The 26521-nt window shown below is 36.7% G+C and overlaps 1 protein-coding gene across 2 annotated transcripts in view; it reads left to right on the top strand.

Annotated features, from left to right (window-relative positions):
* VPS18 (VPS18 core subunit of CORVET and HOPS complexes) overlaps nucleotides 1-20871 on the top strand; it is a 24460-nt gene extending 3589 nt beyond the window's left edge. For both annotated transcript variants that reach the window (XM_053697876.1, XM_053697878.1), the window contains exons 3-5: nucleotides 3016-3107; nucleotides 3649-5516; nucleotides 18757-20871. In XM_053697876.1, the coding sequence (XP_053553851.1) occupies nucleotides 3016-3107; nucleotides 3649-5516; nucleotides 18757-19485 (2689 nt within the window). In that variant the 3' untranslated portion in view covers nucleotides 19486-20871. The remainder of the gene's footprint in view (nucleotides 1-3015; nucleotides 3108-3648; nucleotides 5517-18756) is intronic.
* Nucleotides 20872-26521: the final 5650 nt, after the last annotated feature.

The following is a 26521-nucleotide window of genomic DNA, read 5'->3' as shown; positions in this document are numbered from 1 at the left end:
AAAGAGACATGAAATCCCCAATATTTTTTTCATTATCCAGATAGAGCATAATGTTTTAAACAACTTTTCAATGTATTTCTATTATCAATTTTGCTTTGTTATCTTGGTATCCTTATTTGAAGGAGCAGCCATGCACTACTGGGAGCAAGCTGAACACATCAAGTAAGCCAATGACAAGAGGCATATGTGTAGCCACCAATCAGCAGCTATCTCCCAGTAGTGCTTTGCTGCTTCTGAGCCTATTTAAAAATTCTCCCATTTAAATTGTTCCCAATGATCCATTTTACCTGCTGGAGTGAATTAAATTGTTTACAAGTAGCTCCTTTACCCCTATTTTGGCCTTTGAAATAGCTGATTTAGCTTGTGGTCAGGGCCGCCATCAGGGGTGACAGGAGTGACTCCTGTCAGGGGCCCAATGAGCCAGGGGGGCCCCATGAGGCAAGAACTAAAAAAAAAATTTTTTTTTTTTTTTTTTTTTTTAATATTTGGGCAGCCACCAGTGCAGTGGGTACTACAGCAGAGTGCTAATTGAGCATGGGAAATGTTATTACAAGAAGTAAAGTATTAGCATTTGAGAGGATTTCTTAGTGTGCACTAAACCACTATGCGCAGTGTGAGACAGACTTGGTACTTTGTACAGTGTGTGTCAGTGGTAGTAGTTTTTTTGGGGCTAGGGGTCCATAAAAACAATTTTTTTAGCAGCAGTGTATTTATGATTATTTGACAATGCTGTAGAAATTCTACATTTAAAACCATGCAGAAATGTTTCCTCCTCAAAACACAAATGGTAGATGCCCTTTTGGCAGATATGCTTTTATATATATATATAACATTCCAGTTTACTGCCCCTTCATGCAAGGACTTTCCAGATGCAAGGAAGCATTTTATCTAAGATTTTTACATCTGCATAAAATTTTATACTCTCAGACTAAGATTGCTCAGTGTTTGAAACGAGACAGGTTAACTTAAAACTGTTCAGTTTACACTACAGCTGGCTTAATTTTGAAATACATACCAACAAGCCTAAATCCTGGATTTATCCAGATCTAATAGTATGAATACCACAGCTTATGGTCCCACCAAGACCATATAGAGCACAGCATTTTCAAAATCCATAAGTACAGCTGACAGCTGGGAAAATGTGTACTCTATATTTGTAGTGGGGCTCTTGGTTGGGGAAAAAACAAACAAACATCATATGTCAACCTTTTAAAGGTACTTTTCTTCATCTAGCCATCTACCCAGCTCATTAATGTACAATTTTGAATTCACAGAATTATTTTTGTTTGCACATTTACAAATATGATTCTTTAAAAAGTGATCTCTTTCTGCAATTTTATATCATGCACGTCACACATTGTTGATTTAGGGGATGCAAGGTGCATACATGTTTCCTCCTGTAAGTGTTTATGTGGGTGTCTGTGTTTGTCTTTGTGCTTTGGTTTGTGTCTCTGAGTGCGTATGTATTTTTTATCTGTGGGTCTCTCTGTGAGGGTGGGTGTGTTTGTCTTTGTGCGTTTTCTGTGGATGTCTGTGAGGGTGTGTGCATACGTCGTTGAGCTTTTTCTGTGGGTGACTCTGTGAGGGTGTGTGTATGTTTGTCTTTGTGTATTTTCTTTGGATGCCTCTGTGAGGGTGTGTGTATATGTATGTATGTCTGTGTTTTCTGTGGATGTCTCTGTTTGGGTGTGTGTTTTATGTGGGTGTCTCTGTGAGGGTGTGTGTGTGTCTTTGTGTGTTTTCTGTGGATGTCTCAGTGAGAGTGTGTGTATGTATGTCTTTCTGTGTTTTTTATGTGGTTGTCTCTCTTTGTATGTATGTCTGTGTGTTTTCTGCATGTGTCTCTGTGTGTGTGCAAGTTTGAGTTTGTGTGTGTGTGTCCATTGTCTGTTCCTTTTTAGGACATTTTGACCTTACTACTAATTATTCACATCTTTCTACAGACTTTGAGACTAACAAGACCTTTCCGGAAGTAACCAATCCACCATTTAACCTTTAAATTATTGTTTAGGCCGTTCAGGGCCCTTCCTTTCAGCCACTGCATGCTGTTGTCATAATTTAGTTGTCATCTTCCTTTATAAAAAGTTAATCAGAACTCCATATTTTGTTTTCTAATTCTCCTTTTTTTTTTTTACAAAACTGTAGTTTACCTCATTACTTGTCAGGTCAATGTAAACGAGTGCTAAGTGTCTGTTTGGGTGTCTGTGTCTGAGTGTGTTTCTTTGCACGTCTGCTAGAGTGTCTATATGTGAATCCTTATGTGTGAGTGTGTGTGTGTGTTTCAGTGTATGAGTGAGTCTGTGTGTTTGTATGTTACTACCTTTACAACATTTCCAAGTTTAAATAGACACTTAAGAATAAAGTGCATATACGTTTTAGTCACTTGGTAAAAAATTGCACATGTCAAAAGGGGGGGGGCCCTGATCAATGGTTGAGTCAGGGGCCCCAAAATTTCTAGTGGCGGCCCTGCTTGTGGTTTCCCAACCTATACTGAAAGTTTTGATACTGGAGTCTCAGCTATTGAATAGTCTAACTAAACACAGCCAGCAGAAGAAATTAACCTCTCAGTTGAGTGCAGGATAGTGAAGTAATAAAATGATAATTTTCCATTGTTCTCTCTATGTATTGAGCTTTAGTTTTCCAGACAAATATAACATAAGGAAGCAAGTGTGTGTACACAAAGTGATAACATAATGAGATATGATATTACCTGAAGCTCAACCCATTGTAATAGGCTGTGGTTTCAAAGCACAAAACCAGCTACTTCATATACACAAATAAACCTGAAAATGCAATTTCCCATGCATTTTATACTCTGCAGCTGGTATAACAAGTCATTAAAAATACATTAATATAAAAATAATTTTACAGTGTACTGTCCCTTTAAGGGGTACACTGGTCAAAAGAGTTTTAATATGTTTGTTTAAAGCATAATTATTTTAAGACTAAATTCCAATGAGTAAACTTATTTTCTTAGTCTGATATATGACCTTCATTATTTTCCTTGCTTTGTAGGATTGATTTGGTGAAAGCAGACCAGCCTAACCAGGTGGACCGGGGTCGTAAAGATGATTCTCAAGTTCACAAGATATTTTTAGATCCAACAGGTAACAAAAATGAGTAGTGCTTCTGTTAGTGGGGGAAAAAATCTGACTTCCATCTGAATTAAAATAAAATAAAATATCTGTCCCAAATTTTCTGAAGCTCTGTCCCAAATAATCAAGAAATACTTAAAGGGATAGTCTAGTCAAAAATAAGCTTTCATGATTCAGATAGAGCATGCAATTTTAAGCAACTTTCTAATTTACTAATATTATCAATTTTTATTTGTTCTCTTAGTATCTTTATTTTAAAAAGCTGGAACGTAAGCTTACGAGCCGACCAATTTTTGGTTCAGCACCTGGGTAGCGCTTGCTGATTGGATGGCTACATTTAGACACCAATCGGCAAGCGCTACCCAGGTGCTGAACCAAAAATTGGTCGGCTTCTAAGCTTACATTCCAACTTTTTAAAATAAAGATACCAAGAGAACGAAGAAAATTTGATAACACAAGTAAATTAGAAAGTTGCTTAAAATTAGCCTCTAAATGCACTAAACGTTATGTGGGTAACTTTTCAGTCTAACTTTTTTAACCTTTTTTCTTGCAGGATCCCATCTTCTGATTGCTCTTAACACAAATGAATGCCTCTATTTAAATCGCAATGCACAAAAAGTAAGGCTTCTTTCTCGATGGAAAGGCCATTTGATTGAAAGCATTGGTTGGAACAAGATTCTAGGTAATGAAACGAACACTGGACCTATTTTAGTGGGGACAAGTCAGGGTCAAATCTTTGAGGCAGAAATATCAACCAGTGAAGGTGGTCTCTTTAGCACAAATCCTGACCAGTACTTTCGATACATTCATGCATTGGAGGAAGAGACTGGTCCTGTCCCAGTTTGCTGTCTTGAAATACATCGAGGATGTGATAATAGGTTCTGTATCATTGCAACTACTAAAAAAAGACTCTTTCAGTTCACTGGTAAAATTCCAGAAGGAATGGAACAGCAAGGATTTGCTTCATTATTCTCACAGCCTGCAGATGACCTTCCTAGCATACAGGAGTTTCCAGAAAGCCTTGGCTATAGTGAGATAGCATTCTACACTCAGAAGCTTCGCTCCTTCCCAAGTTCTTTTGCCTGGATGATGGGCAATGGTGTTCTTTATGGAACCTTAGACTTTTCTCGGCCAGATTCTGTTCTAAGTGATGTGCAGGTTTGGGAGTATCCATCTAATATGGATTTGCGGTTTGATAAACCCATGTCTATTGTGCTCACTCAATTTCACTTTCTTCTGCTGCTGCCGGACAGAGTGAAAGCTATTTGTATACTAAATGGACAAGTGGTTTTTGAAGATGTCTTTACTGAGAAGTTTGGACCTTTAAAAAGAATGGTAAAAGATCCAATTTTAGGCCAGATTTGGATTCATACAGAGAGGGCAGTCTTCAGATATCATGTGGACAGAGAACCTAGAGATGTGTGGAAGATGTACATGAATATGGGAAAGTTTGACTTGGCTAAAGAGTTTTGTAAGGATCGCCCTGAGTGCATGGACATTGTACTAGCCAAGGAGGCTGAACACTGTTTCCAGAATAAGAAATATAAAGAGAGTGCCAAATGTTATGCTCTTACCCAAAACTACTTTGAAGAAATTGCTCTGAAGTTCATTGAGGCCAAACAAGAAGAAGCGCTGATGGAGTTCCTTCTTAAAAAGTTGTCTAATCTCAAGTCTACAGAAAAAATACAAGCCACTTTATTAACCACCTGGTTAACTGAGCTATACTTAAATCATCTAGGGGTCCTAGAAGGTGATGCATCAAAAAAAAGTTTATATCTGAAGACCCGAGATGAGTTTAGAAGCTTTTTAAGTAGTCCAAGAAACAAAGAATGTCTCTTTCACAATCGTGCTTCCATACATGATCTCCTAGCAAGTCATGGAGATACTGAACACATGGTTTATTTTGCTGTGCTAATGCAAGATTATGAGCGAGTGGTATCCCATCATTGCCAGCATGATGATTATATTGAAGCATTAAATGTCCTATCAAAGCATAGGGATGAGAAGCTTTTTTACAAGTTTTCTCCAGTGCTGATGCAGCATAATCCTAAGAAAGTTGTAGATGCTTGGATTGCAATGGGCAAAAGGTTGGACCCAAAAAATCTTATCCCAGCCCTTGTTAATTACAGCCAGAGTGCTGGCACTCAGATCAATGAGGCAATTAGATATATGGAACACTGTGTGTATGAGTTGGGAGAAACCGAGCAGGCAATCCATAACTACCTTTTGTCTCTCTACGCACAGTTCCGTCCTGATTCTCTACTGGAATATCTGGAGCAGGCTGGCAACAACGCAAATCGAATTCACTATGATTTAAAGTATGCTTTGCGTCTCTGTGCTGAACATGAACACCACAGAGCATGTGTCCATGTCTACAAAGTTATGGAACTATATGAGGAGGCTGTGGACCTGGCATTAAAAGTATGTATATATTCTTTTAAAAACTGAAATTCGTAAGTATAGGATGTTCAAATCTGGTCCTCAAGGGTTGTGAAGGGAAACATTTTTTTTTTTAAAGGGACATTAAAAACTAAATAAATGATATAGAATAAAGCATTCCAAGAAAAGATTAGACTGAGAATAAAATGTAGATGGATTTTTTTTTTTAAGTTTAATTAGTTGTTTAAATACTGACAAAATAAGTGTAAAGTGTTAGTATCTATAAAGCAATGGCTGCTGCCATGTTGTAACTTAGGTTTTTTTCTCTGCTGAAACCAATTAGAGACAGTTATAACTAGATCTCTAGAGTGTGCAGCCACTGACTCTGGGGAATATAAGTGTTCTGCACTTTCACTTCTAACAGGAACTGAAACGCCCATGCTTGTCAGAATTAAATTACAGGAAAAGAGGACAAAATAAATTGTATATGTCAGTTTTTTAAATATATATATATATATATATATACAATTTATCATTTTATATTTCCATCTCAGTGTTTAATGTCACAATTTAGATAGAGCATGTGCTTTTAAACAACTTTCTACTTCTATTATCAAATTTTCTTCATTCTCTTGGCATCTTTTGTTTAAAAGCAGGGATGTATGCTTAGGAGCCAGCCTATTTCTGGAGCACTATATGGTAGCAGTTTGACTGTAGTACTAGATGGCAGCAGCACTATTTCCTGCCATGTAATGCTCCAGATGCCCACCTACACAGATTATCATGGGAACAAAGTCAATTTAATAATGGATATTTAGTGTAAGGTAATAGGCAAAACAATGCTGCTTTTTTATTTTAAATTGTCTTAAATAGGTTAATTTGTATTCTAAATGATCTTCTCCTCGCCTTTGACAGCAATAATCTGTTTCTGTAGTGGTTAAAGAGGTGTGCCAAGTGTGTAGACATAGAGGTATATTATATTTTTGTCCAAAGTAAAGAGGTATATTATATTTTATGTAAAATAAAGACTTAGAGCCTTATCATGACTGTAATATGTAAACTGATATATAAAACTGTAATATAAAATATTTAATCCAATGTCGTAAAATAACTTTGCAGTGTAAAGTGGTTCTTTTAAATAGGCAACCTAGCAACTCACTCAATGCAGTAGAATCACATAATTAACAAGTGCATAATAAAAAGACAATGCAATATTATTTTCTATGAATTTCAAATAAGCAGTAGATTTTTATTTTTTTTTTAGGATTTTTTTTTTTCTGACAAGATTATTTTTTCTTCCATTTTCCGTCCCCCTGTATCATGTGACAGACACCAGCCAATCACAGACTAGTATACGTATACCCTGTGAGCTTGTGCACATGCTCAGTAGGATCTTGTTACCCAGAAAGTTTGAATATAAAGAGAAGTAATGGAAGTAAATTGGAAAGGATCTTAAAACTGCTGCTGTATCTGAATAACGAACGGTTATTTTGACTTGAGTGTCTCTTTAAATCTGAACAAATAATTGTTTGGTATTTTTTCCTTTTTAAGCTTGTACGCTGTGTTTTTTTTGTTTTTAATCTTTTTCAAAATTGACAAATGTACTAAGTATTTTGTAGATAGAGACTTAAAGGAACAGTGAAGTCAAAATTAAACTTTCATGATTAAGATAAGGCATGCAATTTTAAACAACTTTCCAATATGCTTTTATCATCAAATTTGCTTTGTACTCTTTTGGAATTCTTTGTTGAAAGCTAAACCTAGGTAGGCTCATATGCTAATTTCTAAGCCCTTGAAGGCCGTCTAGTATCTCAATGCACTTTGATGTTTTTTTACAGCAAGACAGTGCTAAATCGTGTGTGCCATAAAGATAACATTGTGCTCACTCCTGTGGAGTCAGCACTGATTGGCTAAAATGCATGTCTGTCAAAAGAGCTGAGATAAGGGGGGCAGTCCGCAGAGGCTTAGATACAAAGTAATTGCAGTGGTAAAAAGTAAATTAATATAACAGTGTTGTTTATGCAAAATTGGGGAATGGTTAATAAAGAGATTAGCTATTTTTTTATACAGTACAAATTTCCAAGTAGACTGTCCCTTTTAAAAAGCAGAAGTTTACCTGTTAAGCAATAATATCATTTTTAATTATTTCTTTCAAATAAGTATATAAACATTGATCCATTTATATGTATAATTAATAAATATATATATAATTATGATGAGATTGCCGCCCTTATCGGTGGGTTTCATCACGATATTGGGGGCCAATATGAGATCATTGAGAGCCTTCCTTTCATTTTAGTTAGGTTATCATTAATCATCACATTGTCAGGTAATCTTTCAATGTCTTTCTCCACTAGTTTTAAAAAGAAATTTACAGAAGGTACAGATGCTAATGATGGCATATAGCTTGATTTAGGTTTAAAATCAGTTTCAATTAAGGGATCACTCTCTTCAACATTCACAATTTCACATTCTTCCATAAGACATTTTAAAGTGTCCAGGGCAGATTGGTCACCTGTTGTTAACGTTTTATTTCTCAAACTATCTTTACTCATTAATTGTGACAAAAAAAATTTCTAGCGAAGAGGTTAAGGTCTTTTGTAACTTCACATTTATTCAATTTCGCTAAAGGATATACCTTTTTTCAAGAGACTCATATGTGCAAGATTAAGGGGAAATTTTGAAAGGTTCACTATTTGCATCTCATCTTTATCATGAGTTTTTAGTAATCCCTGAACCTGCCTCTCCTCGATCTCCCCCTTTCCTGCAACCTCTCTTGATTGTAATAATCCCTTCTCCCTCTTGTTTGCCTCATCGGATATCTCCTCTCTCTGGTAGAAATATTGCTTTGCTCTCTTTCTCCCACCCCTCCTTCTCCATCTTTTTGATAGAGGCCTGATTGGTTTTTTGACAAATTCTCTGTCTCTACATCTGAGGTATCTGTGCCTGAATCATATGATTCTTTCTGAGATTTGTATACGTAAACTCTATCCTTTCTGTAATCATCTTGGTCTCTTATTAGTTTGCGGCACTTTCTTAGTTTTATATCTGCCTGTAATCTAGATACACTGTTTTTTGTTTCCTCATTTAACTTTTAAAAATTCTTATCTTTTTCAAATAGATTTACATTTGCTAATGCTTGATCTACCTCTATTTTTACTTTCTCTAGTCTCTTATCATTTCTAGATATCATCATACCCATTAGATCCAATGAGAGTGTGGATAGTTTTCCATTCTGTTAGGAATGATTCCCCTTCCTCATCTTCCTTTGTCCTTGCACCTGGATCCAATAGGAGCCGTAGGCCTCTAGGTATTATCTTGTTTTTTACATAATTATTGAGACTTGAATTTTCCGCCCTTATTTTTATTTGTCTGGTTAAACATTGTCTATATTTTTTTAAAAGATGAAAATACATTTATAGATTATTTGTATCTCCTGTTTCTATACTATTACTTTGGGAAAGCGATTCATTTAGTTCTGCTTCCCACACTTCATCTGACATGGTGAGCACCATTCTACCCACGAATAGAACAAACCGAGTCACACCAATAAAAGACCTAACTCTGAAACAAATTTTCCCCTTAGGGCACCATAAAAGGCCAAAAGGAGTAAGACTATAGAATAATTTTGTACCTCGATCACCCAGAAATTAAAGGGGGGTTGTGAATCCTCAACAGATTATCCTTTAATTGGAAGTATAAATACAAAATAATTTTTAGGGGAGAGATGACATGTTTCACCACATACGGTGAAAAAATATATATTATTTTAATTAGATGTAGTCACATCTCATGGTGCAGACCCTATAGTAACTAGTATTAAAAAGTAAGAAAATATAGATATGGTATACAAAATTTCGACAAATTTAGTATAAAGAAAAGGAATTACAGCACTCTTTTTGAAAATAGTCTTGTATAAATTTTATTTCAGAATCAAATCTAAAAACAGCGGACTCCAGCCCTATCCATGGGCAGAATTCCTACACATCATAGACACACATTTTAATAAAGATGCATAAATCACACTTGACTGGCCAGTCTTATCTATAAATGATCTATTTGTAATTAGGTATATAGATATAAACAACCAAATAAAGGTACATTTTGTGCAGCGCTAAACACTAAAAGTGTGATGTCATATAAGAGATTATAATAGTGTAGCAACAAATGTAACACAGAAATGTTACAACTTTAAAGTGGTCCCCTTAATAGATAATATATAGCTTCAAAACAAGTAATGCATTATAAGACCATATTAGCATAGTCATAGTTCCATATAGTAGTATTGCACCATTATTAAAATGCACCAGTTCAGCATAGCTAAGAAAAGAAGGTTAAAGTTCACTTTACCATTTCCACGGCAGTGTCCGTTATTCGGTATTGCTCTTACTACCGATATAAGCTGTTACGCTTAAAAGTAAAGGATCACTGTTACCTTCTGTAGAGTCGTATCTTAGTGTTTCTTCTTTGTTTGTTCCACACCTCCTGATGCGAGACCAGCCACGCTTAATTCAGCGTTTCTTTGCTTCTCCTGGGCTGTATGTTATCCGAAGCAAATTACTGGAAACAGGTTTGCACAGATTCAGGCCGTGCACTGTATCCGGGGTAAGTTCCAGACTTCCACTCTTTCTCCGGTCAGCTTTTCGCTTTTCTTTCTGACTAGTGGTGTCTTTCCCCCATATTATTCAGGGATACTTCCAGGACACATGTAAGTAGCTGCTCACTCCTCCTTTGCCTTTACAAACTTAGAGGTTGTCAGCTATATATTGCTTCCAATCAGGAACCGACTCATGCAGGTAAACTGATACTCGTTGATTGCGGTGCTTACCAAGAGGGTGCAATTTTATTGGGGGACTGCTTTTTAAGGTCAGTTAGTGTGACATCTTTAGGAGCTTGCCAACGTATGTTTCACCCCTTGTTGCTCCAAACATATCGGGGCTTCCTCAGGGCTAAAGTGCTCAGGTGCTTCTTTTAGTACCCTAAACCCCGCCTCCATTCATTACGTCATGGGGGCGTATAGCAAGAGATTAAAACTGCTCTACATTTTACTTTTACTTTTACAGTATCGCTAGAGAAATGAAGCAAACTCTAGTCTTTCATTCAGACCTCTTGGATATCTTGTCTTTAAGACATAGATCCAACGAGTTTCTTTCTGTAGCAATACTGTGTCATTATCACCTCCTCTGTTGTTCACTATTCCCTTATCTATTGCCATTATTTTTAAGTGTGAAGCATTAGACTGGTGAAACTGAGTGAAGTGTCTTGCTATTGTAGTATCTCTGTTATGTGAGATGTCATCTCTGTGTTCTTGAATCCTATCTTTTAGGAATCTTTTTGTTTTTCCTACATAGAATCTAGGACATGAACAGTGTATTAAATAGACTACACCAACCGAATTGCAGTTGAAAAAATACTTGACATCATAATTTTTACTATTGCCTGCTGAGAATTTTTTAGCCTTCTCCATTTACGGGCAATACACACACTGACCACAAGGATAGTTACCTTTAACTCCTCTGTCTTTTCTGAGCCAGTCTGCACTAGACTTCTATTATACATGCTTCTTACTAAATGATCTTTTAGATTAGGTGACTTTCGTGCTACCATTAGGGGAAATGTCCCTACCTTGTCTTTTATTTTCTCCTCATAGGTTAGGAGATGCCAGTGTTTCTGCAAAATTGATTTAATAGTACCCCACTGGCAATTGTAACCTGAGATAAATCTTATCCTTTCTTTTTGGATTGGTTCATCCTTAATTTTGTAGAGTACTTCATCTCTATCTAGTCTGTTTAAGTATTATAGTTAGCTAACCAAGGTAGTTAGGCAAACAAGGTTTTGGGGTAACCAAGGGGAAATATATTTTATACTTTTAAGTTAAACCTTTTATTAAGAATGTGTGAGAATCTCATTCAGTGTACAGCTTGCCACATGTTTGCATCACTGGAGCAGCCGCTTCTGGGATTATATGTTTGTGGCAAGTGTGAGCATATTGTCTCTTTAGAAACTCGTATTGGGGATCTGGAGGAACGAATTGCAACACTACATGAAATTCAGACACTTGAAAGGGAAATGGATAGGACTGAGCTGGTTGTTAATGGTTCCAGCAGTGGGAATGGGGAGGATTCAGATGAGGAGACTCCAGGATGTAGCTGGGTCACAGTCAGAGGGCGAAGTAAAGGTAAGCGGAAGAGACAGGCCAGTTCTGAGCTGGTACACCCCAATAGATTTGCCAGATTAAGTGAAGATGTTGGGGATATCAGTTCAGGGGTGGCAGTGTCAGAGAGGGATGTGTTGCCTAGTATAGTGAACAGTCCTTTAGCTGTGGAAGATGAACATACTATGGTGGGCAGTCCTTCAGTCATGGAAGAGGGGCATACAAGTCAGGGCCAGAGGCAGATGTTGGTGGTAGGAGACTCTATTATTAGGAAGGTTGATAGGGTAATTTGTCATCCAGACCCTTTACATAGAACAGTTTGCTGTCTTCCAGGGGCTCGTGTTAGGCATATTGTGGAGCGTATTGATAGATTGTTAGAGGGATGTGGGTCTGATCCTGCAGTCATGGTGCATATTGGTACTAATGAAGGAATCGGTGGGAGATGGAGAGTCCTAAAAAATGACTTCAGGGAGTTAGGTAGCAAGCTTAAAGCAAGGACCTCCAAAGTAATATTTTCTGAGATATTACCAGTGCCGTGTGCTAATTCAGTAAGGCAGAAGGAGTTAAGGTCTGTTAATTCATGGCTAAAGACATGGTGTAAAAATGAGGGGTTTGACTTTTTAGAACACTGGGCTGATTTTTCACTAGGGTACAATTTGTACAGTAAGGATGGATTGCACCTGAATGACATGGGTGCAGGTGTGTTGGGGGAAAGGATGGTAGCACGTTTAGAGAACCTTTTAAACTAGGCAAAGGGGGGGGAGGGTCAGTTAGAACAAAATAGAACAGAGAGATCAGTCTGTGAATATGACAATCCCTTAATATCTCAAGGAAGGGATGACTTAAGAAATGTCACATTAGAAAATATAGAGGAAAGCACACCGAGTAGCAGCAGAAAGCACATGAAAATTAAATGTATGACAACAAATGCAAGAAGCATGACAGGTAAAATGGGGGAGCTGACGCTCTTAGTTGCAGAAGAGGACTATGATGTTATCAGTATAACTGAAACTTGGTGGGATGATTCACATGACTGGGCAGTTAACTTAGAGGGGTATACATTATTTAGGAGGGACAGGAATAATAAAAGGGGTGGAGGAATCTGCATGTATATTAAACCTAACCTTAAACCTACAATAAGGGAAGATATTTATGATACAAGTGACAATGTAGAGACCCTGTGGGTTGAAATAAAGAGTGGGGGGAAAAATCCTAAAAAAATATTACTAGGAACATGCTACAAGCCTCCCAACATTAGTGACCCGGAGGAAACTCAACTACTTATCCAAATAGGTAAGGCTGCTAATAACAGTGCTGTAATTATGGGAGATTTTAACTACCCTGATATAAACTGGGCCAATGAAACTAGTAATTCAGCTAAGGGGGATAGATTTTTAAATGTTCTCAGGGATAACTTCTTGTCACAATTAATAGAGGAGCCAACTAGGAGTAAAGCTATATTGGATTTAGTGCTATCAAACAATACAGATATAATATCAAACATAGAAGTTAAAGAACATTTGGGTAACAGTGATCATAACATGGTCACATTTGAAATCTATTTTCAAATGCAGTGTTTTAAAGGCTTAACTAAGACTTTTAATTTCAAGAAAGCAAAATTCAACGATTTAAGGAAATCATTAAATAATATAAATTGGGACAATGTATTTTCTAATAAAAATACAGAGAATAAATGGATAATATTTAAAAATGTGTTAAATAAATATACATATCAACACATACCATATGGTTATAAAAGTAAAAATAAAAAAACAAAGCCGTTATGGCTAAATAAAAATGTGTTAAGAGAAATTAGGAAAAAACGTAGGGCATTTAAATTATTAAAAGAAAATAGTACAGACTCAGCATACAATATTTATAAGGAATGTAACAAAGCATGCAAAAAAGCAATCAAATTAGCCAAAATTGAAAATGAAAAATTAATTGCTAAGGATTCTAAGTCTAACCCTAAAAGGTTCTTTAAGTACATAAATAGCAAAAAATCTAAGAAGGATAATATAGGTACATTAAAATGCGTGGAGGGTAGCATGATAAATAATGACAGGGAGAAGGCTGAGGTACTAAACCAGTTTTTTTCTTCAGTATACACAAGAGAGGAACCATTGAATGATACTTTTGAACATAATAGAACATGCCAGTCCATACCACTAACTGGGTTTTGTTTAGAGGATACCAGGAAAAAACTGGAAAATATTAAGGTAAATAAAACTCCAGGCCCAGATGGAATACACCCAAGGGTGTTAAGGGAATTTAGCACTGTTATAGACAAACCTTTACTCTTAATTTTTCAAGACTCATTATCCTCAGGCATGGTACCCCAGGATTGGCGTAAAGCTGATGTGGTGCCACTCTTCAAAAAGGGAAGCAGGGATGATCCAGGAAGCTATAGACCAGTTAGTCTGACATCAATAGTGGGGAAGATATTTGAAGGGATTATAAGGGATTATATTGATGAGCATATTTGTGTAAACAAGATTATGAGTTCTAATCAGCATGGCTTTAGGAGAAATAGATCATGTCAAACTAATCTAATTAGATTCTACGAGGAAGTAAGTAAAAATATAGATAAAGGGGAATCAGTAGATGTGATATACTTAGATTTTGCAAAGGCATTTGATACAGTGCCACATGAGAGATTAATGCACAAAATTAAGGGACTGGGAATAGCTGAAAATGTTAGCTCATGGATAAATAACTGGATAAAAGATAGGGAGCAACGAGTAGTAGTAAATGGATCATACTCAGATTGGACAAAGGTAATCAGTGGCGTCCCCCAGGGATCAGTACTGGGCCCTGTTCTTTTTAATATTTTTATAAATGACTTGGAGCAAGGATTAAATAGCGACATCTCTCTCTATTTTTGCAGATGATACTAAGTTAAGTAAGGTCAGAGCAGGACGAACTTTCTTTACAAAGGGATTTGCTAAAATTAGAACTATGGGCAAGTGAATGGAAAATGAGATTTAATACAGAAAAATGCAAGGTTCTACATTTTGGAAGTAAAAATAAGCAGGCTACGTATTTTTTAAATGGGACAAGACTTAGCCAAACACAGGAGGAAAGGGATTTGGGAGTAGTAATAGATAACAAGCTAAAGATGGGTGCACAATGCAGGGCAGCGGCTTCAAAGGCTAATAAGATACTAGCATGTATTAAAAGAGGCATTGATTCAAGGGAGGAAAGCATAATTCTGTCATTATATAAAGCCCTGGTAAGACCTCACCTTGAGTTTGGAGTGCAGTTCTGGGGACCAATTGCTAAAAAAGATATTGCAGAACTAGAAAAAGTTCAGAGAAGGGCCACAAAGCTAATAAGGGGATTGGAGAAATTAACCTATGAGGAGAGGCTAGCCAAACTGGGTCTGTTTTCTTTAGAAAAAAGGCGCTTGAGAGGTGACATGATTACTTTATATAAATATATTCAAGGCCCATATACAGAGATGGCAGAAGCTCTGTTTATTCCAAGAAAATTGTTTCTGACAAGAGGTCATAATTTAAGGTTGGAGGAAAGGAGATTTAACGTTTTTTCACTGTGAGAGCAATAAAATTGTGGAACTCATTACCAAAGGAGGTAGTGAATGCCAATACCATAGATACATTTAAAAATAGTCTGGATAAGTTTCTGTATACAAACAAAATTCATGGATATGATTGCTAGTATTAAATGGGTCACATTTTAATGGGGTTATTTAAGCTTAACTGGAGCTTTTTGTAAGTATTTTAGATTTGTATAGGTTAAACTCGATGGACTTCAGTCTTTTTTTCAACCTTATCTACTATGTTAGTCTATTGACTTTTGAAGCTGCCCGATTAATACATTTTTTCGAGTATCCTCTATCTAAAAATCTAGCTTCCATCAAATCTGCATGTTTCACATATTTGTTTTTAGAAGAGCAATTCCTCTGGGCAGGCTTATCGACTAGTGTGTGTGTGTGTGTGTGTGTATATATATATATATATATATATATATCGATAAGCCTGCCCAGAGGGCAGTCTAAGTATTTTTTAAACTACAGATGTAGAAACAACGTATTACCAAATTTAACAAAATTAAACCTAATCCCTATGAAAATAAAAAAGACCCCCCCCCAAAATAAAAACACCCCCTACTCTAATAATAAACTACCAGTAGCCCTTAAAAGAACTTTTTGCAGGGCATTGCCCCAAGATAATCAGCTCTTTTACAAAAAATATACAAAAGTCCCAACTAACATTACCCCCCCCCAAAAAAATATAACGCTAAAAATAATCTAAACTACCCATTGCCCTGAAAAGGGCATTTGTTTGGGCATTTAGCTCCTCCTTTTTTTTTTTTTTCTGCCCATCCCTAATCTAAATAAAACAAATCCCCCGCCAAAAAAACCCTTAAAAATCCTAAATCTAACCCCCAGGTTGGTACTCACAGTTCCTGAAGTCTGGCGGAGAAGGTCCTGTTCCAGGCGGTGAAGACTTCTTCCAAGCGCAACCTCTTCTTCTTCCAAGAACATCCTGCGCGGAGCTGAAGACCGGCGACTCTGGAACTGAAGACCGTCGACTGCGGAGCCATGGAGCGTGGAGGATCCTCTTCGTACGATTTTCCCGGTACACTGAATAATGAATTCAAAGCACGCGATTTAAGATGGCGTCCCTTGAATTCCTATTGGATTCTTCCATCTCAAATCAGCCAATAGGATGAAAGCTACTCAAATCCTATTGGCTGTTTAAATTAGCCAATTGTATGTGAGCAAGTGAAATTTTATTGGCTATTCAAATCAGCCAATAGAATTTCACTTGCTCTAATGCTATTGGCTAATTTAAATAGCTAATAGGATTTGAGTAGCTTTCATCCTATTGGCTGATTTGAATTGGAAGAATCAAATCAGCCAATAGGAATTCGAGGGACGCCATCTTTAATCGCGTACCTTGAATTCAGTGTACAGAGGAGAATGTACGAAGAGGATCCTCCACGCTCCATGGCTCCGTTGTCACGGCCTTCAGTTCCAGGGTCGCCGGTCTTCAGCTCTGCGGTCTTCAGCTCCACTCCTTGCAGGATGTTCCTGGAAGAAGAAGAGGTTGCGCTTGGAAAAACTTCACCGCCTGGAACAGGACCTTCTCCGCAGGACTTCAGGAACCGTGAGTACCAACCAGGGGGTTATACTTAAGATTTTTTTTTAAGGGTTTTTTGTGGGGATTTGTTTTATTTAGATTAGGGATGGGCAGAAAAAGAGCTAAATGCCATTTTAAGGGCAATGCCCAAACAAATGCCCTTTTCAGGGCAATGGGTAGTTTAGGTTCCTTTATTTTGGGGGGTGGGGGGTTTAATGTTAGTTGGGACTTTGTATATTTTTTGTTAAAGAGCTGATTATCTTGGGGCAATGCCCTGCAAAAAGCTCTTTTTAACGGCTACTGGTAGTTTATTATTAGAGTAGGGGGTATTTTTATTTTTGGGGGGTCTTTTTTATTTTTATAGGGATTAGGTTTAATTTTGTTAAATTTGGTAATTTGATTTTTTTTTATTTTCTGTAATGTTAGCTTTTTTTAAATTTTTTGTAACTTTAGAATGTATTAGTTTAGGTAATTTGGATTTATTTAATGGGGTGTTAAGTTAGGGGGTGTTAGGTTAGTGTACTGAACTTAGTTATTTAAATAGTTATTTGCGTTGTGGGTTTTTGTGGTTTAAAGGATTAATAAGTTAAATAGGTTTATTGCGATGTAGGGGTTAATAGGGTAAATAGGTTTATTGCGATATAGGGGTTTTGCGGTTTAGGGGTTAATAGGGTAAATAGGTTTATTGCGATATAGGGGTTTTGCGGTTTAGGGGTTAATAGGGTAAATAGGTTTATTGCGATATAGGGGTTTTGCGGTTTAGGAGTTAATACTTTTGTTTTTTGTTATATTTTGTGCGGGTGGTGTTTTTTCTTTTTTCTTTTTTATTACTTTAATGTAGGCGATTAGGTGTTACTTTTGTAATTCTCTGTTTGGCTTCGCTGCATCCACCGGTGGATTCCGAAAAACCACCCTGCCATTTTCAGAATTCTCCTGGATGCCAACATTCCATTGAGGATGCTTGCGCAACTGCCGACAAACATTACAAACGCACGCAGTTATAGTGTGTGTGTGTGTGTATATATGTGTGTATATATATATATATATATATATATATATATATATATATCTATCTCTCTGAATCCTGATTTGGGTTTCTTTTGGCCTTTGAGAAAGTGCTGTTTATGCTATTGCACTCACAAGAGAACCCGCACTCCGTATTTAACAAGCAGCTGTCATTAGACCACTGCTTACATACCTCTTAGGTGGCTAATTTCAATCTCCTGGGTCTCGTCCGACCGGGGTGATTGACAGCTCTTGCCCACGCGTGATAAGCTGTGCGCGGGCAGGGTGCGGCATTGCACACGAGTGCAAAATAGCACTTCTGTGCAATGCTGTATACCGGCAGCGGAATTCAGCCCGCCAGAGGCAAACTGCAGCGGACAGGGGTGTGTATGTGTGCCCCTGTCCGCCTCAGCTTAATAAATTGACCCCTTAGTATTATGTTCTATAATCCGTAATTAAAGGGCTATTGGATAAAAAGGTAAATTTGCTTAGATTAGTGCCGGAGATTATTTACATATGTCCTCCAATTTGCCACAGGAAAGGCATCAAGCAAACATATCCTTGAGGGTTTTAGGGGTGCAACTTTTGAGATGCAGGTTTTAAAGGGATGTTCTAGTCCTTATACATTTTAAAGTGTTTTTCAGAAGGTGCATGCCATAAATATTGCCATAAATATTGCCTTTAGTTATTTTGAAAAGTCATTTTTTTTAGGACTATAGTAAGAAGCTACTCTTTAAGAAAAGACATGCCACAGTTAGTGTGCAATGAAAATCTGGAGTCAGCCTTCACTTTTTCCCATAGAGGCAATTTGAGACTTTTTAAGAGAACAAAGTAAATTTGGTCATAGAAGAACTGATTTTATAAATGCTTTCTTTATTGGTGTAGTTAGTAGAGTGTTTTGCTTTGTATTTCAAAGATCATATACTGTCTTTTGCATAGTGATGTAGTTTTTTATGCTTATGATTGAATCAGGAATATGTATTCTAATCAATGTTTGTTTTATTTGTAAATTACACAGGTGGATGTTGATCTAGCAAAGTCTTGTGCAGATTTACCAGAGGAAGATGAGGAGCTATGTAAAAAGCTGTGGTTGAAAATTGCTCGTCATGTTGTACAGGAGGAGAAGGACGTAAAGAAAGCCATGGTCTGTCTGTCCAGCTGCAATTTGCTGAAGATTGAGGACATCCTACCATTTTTCCCTGACTTTGTGACCATTGACCACTTTAAAGAAGCCATCTGCAGCTCCCTGGAGGCATACAATAATCACATTAAAGAGCTGAAGAGAGAGATGGAAGATGCTACCCAGAGTGCTAAGCGTATAAGAGAGGACATGCAGGAGATGAGAAACAAGTATGGCTCTGTTGATCCCCAGGACAAATGTACTGTTTGTGACTTCCCACTGCTGAATCGCCCCTTTTATCTCTTCCTATGTGGCCACATGTTCCACTACGATTGCCTAATGCAAGTTGTTGTACCAAATCTGCCTGCTTACAAACAGGTCAAACTTGAAGACCTACAGAAGAAGCTTGGAACCACTGTTCAACCTTCTAAAAGTCGATCCCGTACTAAGGATGAGGACACAATAAGCTTGGGTAAGGGTCAGCAAACTCGTGAGCAGGTTAAGGCAGATATTGATGACATTGTGGCCGTAGAGTGTGCCTACTGTGGGGAACTTATGATCCGTTCCATCAACAAACCTTTCATAGACCCAGAGAAATATGAAGAGGAGCTGATGAGTTGGTTGTAATTTTCTTTCTGTGACTTTATTCTAATGTGACCACTCTTTCCTGGAATTTCTCTCCTGCTTTCTCTTATTAATCAAGAACCTGAGATTATTCATTTTATGGCAATGTTTACTTTTCTGCTAATTTATTTTATTTTGTGAGCTGATTCAGTTGCTTCCAGATTACATCTGATATATTTTGGAGAGAATATCCATATTTACCTATGTAAAAATAGATATTCAACATAATGCCTGCTTATGCTTTTGAAAAAACCCACTGGTTATTTTGGAACTCCTGCATATCAGATATCTTATCATGTATTAGAGAGAGTCTTGTAGGGAGCAGCATTGCCCCAGTGCTTGCTGTAACCGTACACCAATTAAGGATTGATTCAAAGTCTTTTCTTGAGTAGTTGTCCACAATTTGTGGGTTGAAACCATACTATTTTGAAGCTGGGTCCAGGGGAGTAAATATGTTGGGTAAACACTTACCCACTATAAATGAGAAGATGTAATTTATTTTTACACTGCTGCATTGTGGTTGGTGGATAATAGCAAATACCTCTCCTTGACTTAGATGGGACAAATGAAGGAAATAACATAATTAATTTTAGTATATATAATATTTACACTATGAAGAATAGGTCATCAAGCCAATAATATGTTTCAAGAATTGTTCACATGGATTATTTTTCTCAAACAAGTGTAGTAGGGGTTGTATAGAGACCTTGCAAATTAACACGTCTGTTCATTTACTCGTTTATTGAGATGGTTTCAAAATCCTATTTGTGACATAATTGTACCAATAATTGTTCTGCCTGGAAAATATAAGTTCTGCTTGTTAATGCACTTATTGCTATTTCATAACAACTACCTGGGAACTCAAAAAATGAATATCATATTCATACCAAACATTCACACTCCTGGATTTTTTACATTTTTATCTAATACAAAAGTTTATTCAAATTTTTTTGGGCTCCACTATTGAGCCTTTGTCAAGACCACATAACACTTCAAACATGAAATATAAGCAACTTATTTTAAATGCTACTCCCTACTGATGTGTTTTTTTTTTTTTTTTTTGTACCATATTACTTTATGATGAAATCGGGGTTATGGCGCCAAAAATCAGCCCAATACTTGTTTCATGTATGAGAGCAGCAATACAATACTTTATTATGCTGTAGAATCTTTTCAGACCGCCCACACATGTTCACAACCTTTCAACTCTTTGAATGTTTTATTGCAGTCGATTTCTTAGAAGATTTGGAATGCATCGATAAGTTGCTTCAAAAGGAATATCTGGTAAAATGGGAGAATTTGTGTGTTTGTGTTCAAGCACTTACTAAATTTGTTTTATTCAACATAAGAATAAACTGAACAGTACTGTGAGACAAAATATCTAAATAATGCAGCATTTTTTTTCATTCAAATTACATAAACAAAAAAAAAACAAACAACAAAAGAAAAGCTCTGTGTAAAGTAAGATGAATGTAATTTTAAATACGTTTCTAAGGAGAGTAATATGTTTTGGGTAGGATAAGATCACCGCAGATATCTAGGATTGACTACTGTGGGGGAGTCAAATGATAAAAGTTTAACAAAGAGTTTTGAATAGTCAGTTAAAGTGAATAGCATCAAAATTGACAAAGTGCCCGGTTTTTAAAAATTCGATTAAAAACAGGGGCACTTTAATTAATCAAAATTTACATTTCACTCCTGTTGAGAAAAAAAAAAAACTTACCTTTTAATCTTCACAGCAGCTCCAGCTTCCTCCACCTGTCACAAAGCCTCTTCCTGGGTCTAAAATGAGGAATCCGGCTTCCTCCGTCTAAAATGAGGAATCCGGCTTCCTCCAATCACGGTGTTGAATCAGACACTGATTCCCCCTGGGGGGGGGAGCCGTGATTAGAGGATGACCTATCCATCATTTCTGACATCAGAAATGGCTTGCGACGGGCGGAGAAAGCTGGAGCTGCTGTGAAGATTAAACAGTGTGTTGTTTTTTTTCTTTTTTTCTTTTTCACAACAGGAGTGAAATGTAAGTTTTGATGAATTAAAGTGCCCCTGTTTTTAATAGAATTTTTAAAAACCGGGCACTTTAGCATCAAAATTGACATTCACTTTAAAGGGACAGTCTAGACGGAATACTTGTTATTTATTACTCATTGTAAGCATCTTGCATCTATAAGCTTGTAAGAAGTACATGAAACTTTTAAATACTGATAGTTTGTTAGCGGCCAAAAATGGCTGCTAAGCTCCACCCACAGCTTTCTTCTTGTCCAGTTATTTGTTTTCTTGTATGATAGTTTAGCAGTGCACATTTAATATTTTGCAGTTGGCTATTTCAAATTGCAAAAGCACAAATCAGCATGTGTGAGTAGGAAAACGTATTTCTGAGTCAATCGTGATCGTAGAAACTTAACATACCAAAATATACACAACAAGATGAATCTTTGCAAGCTTATAGAAGTGGCACCAGTTGTAGGATGCTTCTCTGGTATGTAACAATAAGTAATCAAAATTATGTATTGGGTCTAGACTGCCCCTTTAAGTTCCTGTATATTTGTTCAGAGACTAAAAATGCAGGCAATGGTGGACTCCTGTTTAAAAACTTTGTGCTGTTAAAGGGACATTTTGCAACTAAAAGAGGACATTTAATAGTGCGTCCAAACTTTCTCCTGCACGTTCTTCATACAAACTCTCCTTTACAGCTTTTTCTTGTCTCTCTGGATCTCAAGAACTCCTGCAGGGTTCCATTTTCTCTTTCCTGATGCTTGGTTGCTGTTTCTCTACAAACATTTTTAGGCAATTATAGCCCTTAGCTTTGCAGGCACATTTTCTTAAAGGGACATTAACCCATTTAGTTCATAGCCATTTCCCATCCATTTGCTAGATACTGTATGGTTTTAGTTGCTTGGCACTCATTTACACATTAAAATGGAGATTCTACTTGAAATTTTTCTGTTTAAGAAGATGGATAATCCCTTTATTACCCATTCCCCAATACTATTCTATTAATACACTTTTTTTTTTTTTTTTAACCTCTCTAATTGCCTTGTATCAAAGCCTCTGCAGACTGCCCCCTAATCCCAGGTATTTTGACACATGCATTTTATCCAATCAGTGCTGACTCATAAATAACTCTACGGGAGTGAGCAAAATTTTTATCTGTATGGCACACATGAACTGGGAGTGTCTAACTGTGAATAACTGTCAAAATCCACTGAGATAAGAATCGGCTTTTAAGGGCTTAGAAATTAGCATATGAGCCTACCTAGGTTTAGCTTTCAACAAAGAATACCAAGAGAACAAAGCAAATTTGATGATGAAAGTAAATTGGAAAGTTGTTTAACATTTCTTGCCCTATCTGAATCATGAAAGTTTAATTTTGACTTGACTACTCTTAAAATCATTTTTTTTTGTGAGGTATAACCCACACAAATTATAACTTTTTTTTTTAGCAGATTAAGCATTTTTTAGAAAGTTTCTTTATTCTGCAGAAATACCAATGTGGGAAAATTCCATCATATGGAATTTAAAAACAAAACGACAAATAAAAACCTTTTTTCGTCTCTTTCTACATCGCACATGGTAAATAGCAGCATAGAAGTCATAATTCTCTTAATGTTTCAAACACACATTTAATCGTATTGAATTTAAGAACAATTTTTAGTTGTGTGTGTTTTTTTTTTTTGTTTGTTTTTTAATCTTTATAAAAATTAGTAATTGAAACTGGTAATTCTGTTTAGTTGATGGGTATTGTGTGTGTGTGTGTGTGTGTGTGTTGTATGCTGTCTTTATTGGATAGGGCTTCCCATCCCCCATAAATTATATACATTAGGTAAGCAGATGTCATTTTATAGCATTTACCTACTAATGACTGCAATTAAAAATGAGATCTGATTATGGGCCTAGTTAAAGCCTGAAACATTGTAGGTTATGTTGTTTGGATCCTATGAAGATTTAATAAAAAGTCCTTTTTCTGTAGTTGCTGATTTTTTTTTTTTTTGTTACTCTACTAATAACGTATGAAACACCAAATTATAAAAAGGGAGCTCCCTCTTTCCAAACTGGTGTCTTATACACCCCTGTTTAATGCAGTTGGGGGGATAGAGTATCTAAAAACGTCACCTCTTAGCAAAATAAATTTCTGCCGTGGGCTGCCTGAGAAGCTCAGAATGGTAATTTCTTGAAACAAATAAAGGATCTTTCTGCATGAAGTATGTTATACTTCATGAATGAAAGTTCCCTTTATTTGTTTCAATAGTCAATCTTAGTGTTTCACAAATGCTAGGGTTGTCTTTCACTTTAAAGTTATTGTAAAGTTTAATCATTTACTGCTCAGTATATAAAATTATCTTAAAAACAGGGACACTCATTTGTAAAATAATTAGCAATTAGTGATGGTAAACATCGCACCGTTCCCTGCCCGCCTCTCATACTTTATTTAGCCGATCGATGACGAATCCGGCTTCATCCAATAGTTGCGTGCCCCATTTGGCGTCCAGCTTGAGGGGCACGCAACGGTTTAATGAAGCCAGTATAGTAATCAATTAGCTAAATAAAGTATGAGATGCGGGTGGAGGAACGGCCACGATGTTTACCATCACTAAATGTTGATTATTTTACAAACAAAGCATTTAAAAATTTTAATGAGTTAAAGTGCCGTTGTTTCTAAGATTTATTTTATATACGGGGCAGTACATGATTAAACTTTACAATCACTTTAAAGGGCCATAATAATTGAAAAATGACATGCTCTAATCCTAGTCTAGAGCATGTAAGTTTTTAAGACTGTTGACCCTGCAGTACTGTGTCTTTAACCCCTGCAAAAGGCTGTTCTTTTTGTATTGCAGGGGACGATAGCCTTAAAATGACACGCTGTATCGGATTAGAGCATGTCATTTTTTTGACTATGATGGTCCTTTTTAATTTGACATAACTGTCCCTTTAAGGCAAGCAAAATAAGTATTGTATAGTTCAATGTTATTTCTTTTTCATTAATTCATGTATGGGGTATTACAGTTTGTAATTAAAGGAACAATATGTTTAGGCACGAGGTTAATAAAAATGTTTTGCATTCAAAGCAGCAGCAGCAGGAACTTTCTTTCAACTGAATTGGAGGAAAAGAGAGGAACTTTACCCAAGCAGCTCAATTAAAATAAAAAAAACAGGTCTGGAAGATATTACAGGGTATTTTGAAGGCTGTAAGAAGTCTTGAATATAGAGTTTAAATTAGTGTAAAGAGACAAGCATAGGTTTATGTTTAATTGCACCTGCCATCAGGTTCAGTATTTACACATTAATCATTAGTGTAGCTCTGCATCATTTTTTTTATTTCTATATTTTATTTCTATCTGAAAAGCAGTAGATAAGTAAACTTCCCCATGGTGGCAGTACAAAGAAAAGTTATGTACATTTACTTCTACATAGATTTTCCCTGCACCTTTTATGCCAAATTAATAATAGTAGTAAAACAGGCTCTGTACTGATGTGGGTGTGATTACTTATGGATGTGGGTATGTTGTGAATTACTGTAGAAATTCTCGGATGCATCTTGCTACTGTGCCTAGTTTAGTCTGCCTCCGCAATGCCAGGCCTTTCATTCCAGTATTCTCCCCATTCTCAAATATTAGGGCCCCATTATCTTACATTCACAAGAGCAAACGTCAAACATCACACTGGCCTTGTCAGAGGCTGCCCACTTTAAAATTCTCTAAAAAAAGGGGGCTGTCCCTTAAAGTTGCAAGATGCCTCCTATAGAAAGTAATGGAGTTTGTTGAAAAGGTAAAGTTGGCTGAGGAGAGTGAAGTTAGCAGGGGGCACACTTTGATTATAAAATCTGATTTGTATTGACTGCAGTATATCATTTTTAGAGTATAGTTTCTTTCAATTGCCTCTATTTCTTTATCCATGTGTTTTTCCACAAGGGTAATACGTGTTTTGCTTATTTTTACACAATCTTGACACCATTCAGTTCACAAAATAAAACAGTGAGACTGCAGGGGCAAAATATTTAGAGAATACACATGACCCAGAAGACAATTTTCAGCTACACCCATGGAATGCCTCTGTTCAGCCCACTAGCAGAGGTGAGGGAACTCATTTTACAATAAACAAAAACAATACACCTTGAATGTGGTTCTTATTAGTATGTATTTCAAATAGTTTTTCATACATGCACTATGGTTTTATTGCAATTTCTACCGTGTGCATTAAATATTTTTTGCAGAAGATTTTTTTTTTATATTTTTACTGCATGTTTTTATTTCAGTTATTCGCTTCATACATTTTTTAAATTTAGGATTATTTGTAAGCACTATTGTACTGAATTCATTAAATGCAGGAAACACCCTTTACAAGAAACACTATCCTCAAGCTACATAAATGTTTTTAGATAATTATAACACAGACTGAAAAATCTAGTGTACAATGTCCCTTTAACTCAGAGCACATTGCCATTACACACACAGCATGGAGAAGGGGGTGTGACCTCATGCAAAATGTTCTGCCTTCCAGGAAGCTCACTCCCCACCACTGTACAATGCATGTCCAGAACTGCGATGGTATAATACTGAGAGGGAAATAGGGAACTATAAATTCCAAAATGCTATGTAACTCTTAGAATACTGTGCTTCTTCCTCTTAAACGAAGCTACATTCAGGGGATTTAAAATAAAACGACTGCAATTGTCATTTTTTCAATTGTCATTATTTTCTGCAGTTTGTACTCCAGGTGGAGAGGAAAATCTGGGCGGAGGGCAAATGCCCCCCCCCCCCCTGTAGACAACCATGCTCCCAACCATCCTGCAGGATTGTCATGATTTGGGAGGTATGGCCTGGTGCCAGTCTGCAGCCCCTCTTTGTCCCGGTTTTAAAGGACTGACTAAGCCCTGCCCAGAAACACCTGCGGAAGATACCCTGATAAGCCCAAAGCCCCCTCCCGTAACCCTGTCCCTTCCCACTTGAACCCACATCACAAGTTGGCCACGTAACCGCCCACATCCCATAAATCATCTGGCAGATGTTGGGAGATATGATTTTATACCTAATGTCAT

This window comes from Bombina bombina, chromosome 1 (genome assembly GCF_027579735.1).
Source record: "Bombina bombina isolate aBomBom1 chromosome 1, aBomBom1.pri, whole genome shotgun sequence".
Classification (NCBI taxonomy): domain Eukaryota; kingdom Metazoa; phylum Chordata; class Amphibia; order Anura; family Bombinatoridae; genus Bombina; species Bombina bombina.
This window is presented reverse-complemented; position numbering and strand designations above follow the sequence as displayed.